This window comes from Ammodytes marinus, assembly GCF_949987685.1.
Source record: "Ammodytes marinus genome assembly, chromosome: 3".
Lineage (NCBI taxonomy): Eukaryota > Metazoa > Chordata > Actinopteri > Uranoscopiformes > Ammodytidae > Ammodytes > Ammodytes marinus.
In genome coordinates, this window is record NC_137232.1 from 9,140,329 (window position 1) to 9,146,328 (window position 6,000).

The following is a 6,000-nucleotide window of genomic DNA, read 5'->3' on the forward strand; positions in this document are numbered from 1 at the left end:
GACACGGCTTTCTATATTAAAAAACACTATCTTTAGATCAGCGCGCAGCAGTTAAGTTAGCTACTGTTAAACAAATAGAGTTAAGGCTGCGGCTTCACATTAAAAGCATTTCACTGGCTTCACATAAGCATTTCACTTGACAAACGTGAGTTGGCTTTTATTTTGAAGTAACAGAAAGGAAATGCCGAAGCAGGCAGCACCTTCACAGAGCCACTGAGCCCAGCAGCCCCCCGACAGTGCGATACACACACACAGAGACAAACGGAGAGACGCACACTCACAGACTGCTGTCTCCACACAGCTATCGGATATATAGGCTACCAGATTATAAAACACGCATTTAAAAAGGGGGGCTCACTTTCAATAACAATGCGGGACAACGTCTCAATTTGCGGGACGTGTGAAAAGTAATGGAAATGCGATCTGGTCACCCTAGAAGGGGAGCGGGAGCCTTGTTAGAGACAGTTATTTGTCGTCATAATTGATAACGGGGCTGAACCATCAAAGCAAAAAAAGAAAATGCAATGAAGAAAAGCAAAAAAGGGAGAGTGATAGGCGGGTGGGAGGGCGTTGCCAAGCAACGTATAGGCCTACACAATTTCACGGAGTGAACCTAGACTGCAGTGTTTAGCCTACTCCTAAATGAATGAGCGGTAGCCTACAAAAGACTCGTTCAGCTCCGTGAGAGGTGACAATGCATCAACTCATTGCAATCAGGAGTGTTTAGCACTTACTGGCATTAGTAGATGCTGTGTCACCACCACTCTCACCGAGCCGAAATGAGTCCACACACGGACACGCACCATATTGCTTCCTGATTATTTGAATCTTGCAGCCCTGCACGAGCAAGCAAACAGCTTCACGACAGCTGGCGTCGTAATAATACTACCGCTTTTGTTCAAAGGTGTCGCCAACGTGCCGACTTACTCGTAGTGCCTTTAAGGATGGAGTCAGCGTTTCTGGAGAATGTTTGTTGACAAAATCCCTTTTTGTCAAAATCTGTGAATATCTACTCAGGATCCACTAGCTATCCGTAGTGTGTGCGCTGAAAAAAAATCCAGTTTTGGAACACAGCCTAAGCTCGTTAAATGGTCATGTTCACTAAAGATAAAAAAAGAAGGATGTCCCCCCTTTGTTTACATACCCTTTGTTTACATACCAGTTTACAGAGCCTAGGCTGTGTATTAATACAACAACTTTTTTTCAGTGCACACACAGTACGGACATTTAGCGGATTGTGAGGATATAGTCACTGATTGTCAACAAGTATTCTCCAGAATGGCTGACTCCACCTTTAATGTGCTACAACACAAAGGTTTTCTATCACTAAAAAGCCGCTTTATGTGGGGCATTTTTCCTCTGCGATAGTGAACACCAATACATTCAGTGGTTACTCTGACCTGGATCAGTGAACATGGAGGCTACTGGGGACTTGTTTGTCCTTTAATGCTCTCAACTAGTGACACACAGTTTGGATTCCCAGGGGAGCAAGCTTCCTGTTTAGATAACACTTCTTTGTTGGTTTGCTCATTAGTGGGAAAGTGGGTTTGCAGGTCAGTGAGGCTTCAGCATTTGTCTGCAGGGACACAACAAAACAAGGTTGTTATGATTCTCAGGTCAGGGAAAATGCAATTACTATTATTTTAGAGCCAGTAATATACTAACTTAAGTAGTTTGAAATGGCTTATGACATCATAAGTGGAGAGAGAACTCCACATCATGAGTGGAGAAAGATTTTGTTTTGAACATAGGTTGTCATGAAGGTGGAGGAGGAGAAAAAAGAGAATGTGTTGTTTTTACTCATACTTTGAGAGTCTCTAGACACTGGGGACCCATTATAATGTTGATACACGATTGAAAAAATGCGTTTTTGCATAATATGTGACCTTTTTAAAAACCTACAGAAGTTCGCCTACATACAAACAAAATAATCATCATCATCAGGGAAAAGTAATTACTGCTGGAGGTCAAACTACTTGCTGGCCATTTTATCATCCTTCTTCTCTAACCTCCTGTCATCCGAAAAAAAACACCTGTCATTTCCTTTCTTCAGATCCCTTACCTGGGCTTCTGCTCCTGTGAGGAGCAGGGAGACAGCGGGGTGTGGCAGTTAGCGGACCCTCCCATCCTCCCCCTCACACACGGACCCAACCACAGCTTTGACTGGAGGGAGACGCTGCTGCAAGAATGACACACATCTTAACCCGACCACACTGTGCTATCCAGAGACTGCAGTAACAAGCTTCAGACACACACTAGTGTCCAACCCCCTAAAAACACAAAATACTGGACCCTTTCTCTCTACACAGCTGCTGGCTTAGCTGTGACGCTTTGAATTAGGTGATGAACTGCTCACCCGAGGCTGCTTTCAACTATAACGTCCATGCTCAAATTTCAATGTATCATAATTTCTCCAACAGAGAGAAGTACTGAAATCCATTTTGTCCTCCCAGTCTCAAAACTATTGTGAAATGAGCAGGAGTTATAGCTGTGCTCCGTGCATGGTTAGGTTTAATGTTTTTTCTATGTTTTTGGGTGTTTCCTTTTTACAACCAACATGAATGTATTAAATGAATGCACAGTCCTGTGACAGGACATAGTGGTAGTGTGACAGTGAAGTCATGCCATAGAGAGTAAAAGCATGGAAGTGGATCAAGCTGCCTTCATTTTCAGCTCACACTCAGGTTTTATTTTTTAACTCAGTCAGGAAAAGTAATTTTCACTAATCATTCAATGTCTGTAATTCCCCATATCAACACGTTTAAATTCCCTGGATAAAAGCTGGATGACCCTTAAACTCAGAAGAGATTTGTTTACATGCCTAAACTTTACCGTTAGGTAACGTTAAACATTAGCTGTATCTGACATCACAGTAAACTGAGATTTCGGACACTATCAGCACTGACTTGTGTAGATTTGCACAAATGGATTTATAGTTATCTACAGAATCCAACACATTGCATTGTTCAATTGTTAACAAGAAAAAATCAATCATGCAATATGCTTCATTGTTTTACTTTTTTCAGATACATCCTTTGAGAGGGACATTTAAGTTTGACTCATGTTTTAGCCGCATGACTACAGATGGCAATGGAGGGAGGACGTCCATTGCTTTAGCCTACTTAAATGTATTAATGCTGAAATTACCATGTAATCACGCTAGTGTTTGTTTCAGGTTTGAATATAATTTATCATGTAGCACCTGCTATTAACATTTCATCATGCAAACATGAAAAATGTTGCCTCTTCACATGCTAATATTAGCATGACTCAGCAAACAAAGTTGGTCACCAACAATGCTAAAATGCTAATATTTGCAATCAAAATGTTAGCATGTCCCTTTGAAGAGCATACTGTAAACCTTTTTGATTTGGTTAACACATGGATATAATGACATATGGTGCTGTTCAACCATTTTTCATCCATCCAACAACTCTGTTTTCTGCTTTGTAACGCACACAGCCAGCCTCTGTGGGTTATAGGGGCTGTAGACTTTCAGCTGTGAAAAAGTTGCAGGTTGAATTTCTGGGGCAATCTTGACAAAAATGATTCATATTTCTATCCACCATTTCTTACTTACGTTTGAGTTCATGCCTATTTCACAAAATGTTTTGAGACTGTTGATCATTTGAAATGCGAGCCTGTGTAATATCCTAACAGTAGCCTACTGCTTTCCTGCACAGCAGCATTTCCTGTTCTCCATACATGTGATAAGTACACATGGGTTGACTAAGCTTGACCCAAAAAGATGCCATTGTTTTAAAGGAGATGGTGAGGGAAAACAACGCCAGCTTCAAGTCTTCATGGGACTGCTCCGGTCGTCTCTTAGCTTGGCGCCACATGTAGCACATCCAGTCCAGCTGTGTTTTCTGCCATTCATGTAGTCTAATGTACAACTACAGTATAACAGCACAACCTGCACTATTGACAATCACACCGTAGCTTCTTGATTCCGGTCCAGCACATTTTGAGTGTGCTTTTTTTTGTTGTTAAATGTTGTTCAAGGGGTTCAGAGTATAGCTGTAAATAATCATATTTTGAGAGAAGTCTTCCAGTTGCATTTTTATTTATTTATAAAGCAAAAATATTATAAGAGAGGATGGTTACTTTTAAAAGCATGCGAGAAATTTATGCTCTGTATATCTCAGGTGTTAACTGCATTTAAGACGTGTGCGTATGTGCAGCTTTGAAGAGTGTTGCATTGATTGAGTGACTGTGTTGTTGGATCATTAAAGTAATGCCTCTGATGTACTGACTGCCCACTCATAGCTAAAAGAAGAAGATGGAATCAGAAATGGATGATACTTGATTCGTATCACACATGTAGTTAGCTAAGACTTCTTAAAAGTTGCACGTTTTGAACTTATTATATAATGAATTCCTTTTCAATTCTGGAGAAAACTGTGAAAATACAATTGTATTGGACTCTACAATTCAAAAAACAGTCATAGTCATGTCATGAGGTATAGCTAAAAACTCATGATTAATAATAGATTATAAATAGCCAATACATAACTAATTTTTTAGATGTTGTGATTAAATTGTAAACCAACAATGTAGATGTACTGTGGAAAAATTACATTCATCTTTAATGCCTGTGAGACACACTGATAAGTTGTGTACATTTCTAATGGGATGAAGTAATTATTATTAACCAGCACTGTGTTAATACATACAGAGTCATGTAGCAGTGCAGCTCTGCGCTGTGATTATATTCATAAAAACATGTTGTACTTGTTCCAGGAGCCTTTGGTCAGGGGACAGAAGAAAGCTACACCTTTTCATTGATTTATAGAGGCCGCTCCTCCCCTGGCTGCTGATCGCTTTTTTGACATTTTTGGAAAATACGCTAATTCACTGTCTTGCTGAGCATTAGATCAGAAGATCAATACCACACTTTGTTTTTTGTACTGAATAAAGAAATGAGACACAATTACAATGTTATTCAGCCTTAGAGGTGTTGGTAGGCTAAAACAGGTAGCCTAAACAATATTGCAAACAATGTTTGATTTAAAGGTCACATATTTTTATGATTTTCATGTTCAAATCTGTAATTTGGCTTTCTACTATACTAGAAACTGTTTTCAAGGTGAAGTGTCCAAAAAAAACCTTATTATTTATCACAGTGCCACTGTTGAATCTACTGTTTTCAGCCTCTGTCTAAAAGACTCAACTGTTAAGCCTTTCTCTTTAAGCCCCGCCCTCCAAAAAGCCTAATATGCTTTGATGTCCCTGAATCTAACTGGCAGTTAAAGAGTTTGGTTTTTATCCTGCTTTGGGAGTCTATAGACACACAGGGGCCCATGAAAAACCATGAAAAGGTGCATTTTGCACAATACCCTTAAAAGATTTTGTATCAATCTCCTAATCTAACGTTCGGCAAGATGTCTCTAAATTTGAAGAACATTCTGAGCCCATCACACTACCTTTGCTATAGAAAAGCAAGTTCATTACAACTTGATTTGGTCCTAATTGGGTCTCCTTACTTCAGCCTTATTGAAATGTTTGGAAATATCTCAGAAATCTTATCATTGTGAGACCTTCAAATGTATTCAGGAATACAATTCTACCTGGAAATCATTTAGTATTCATTACCTGTGACATCATGTAGTCCATCTTGTGAAAACAGAGGGCTCAGAACAACCATCCTGTTTCTGCCGTAGACAAACCAGTTCCATGGATGCTGCAGACAATGGAATGGCTGTATTATTGCCAGACAACTGTTGCTAAGGCTTTGCTGACCCAGGCATCGGTAAAATAAACACATAAATGAAAAGTTTTTTTTTTTCTTCCATTGAATACACAGAATATGGAGCAGCATATTAAAAAGTTACTAACTGTGTGTTTCTAAGAAATTATACGTTAATTTGTAGAGTGAAAAGTCAGGAGGAGAAACATAAAGGAAGAAGCCATGTTATTTATTGTCTGAACACATCACCAAATGCGCACAACAAGCAGTTCATTTAAAGTTGCTTCTTTTGAAATCAATATTTGTTATTT

At 39.4% G+C, this 6,000-nt stretch overlaps 1 protein-coding gene across 2 annotated transcripts in view; it reads left to right on the forward strand.

Moving 5' to 3' along the window:
- Positions 1-4,376, forward strand: part of ubash3bb (ubiquitin associated and SH3 domain containing Bb) — a gene marked incomplete at its 5' end in the record, with an annotated part of 54,855 nt that extends 50,479 nt beyond the window's left edge. For both annotated transcript variants that reach the window (XM_080025165.1, XM_080025164.1), the window contains one exon: positions 2,054-4,376. In XM_080025165.1, coding sequence (XP_079881291.1) covers positions 2,054-2,191 — 138 coding nt within the window. In that variant the 3' untranslated portion in view covers positions 2,192-4,376. The remainder of the gene's footprint in view (positions 1-2,053) is intronic.
- Between the last annotated feature and the right edge of the window lie 1,624 nt (positions 4,377-6,000).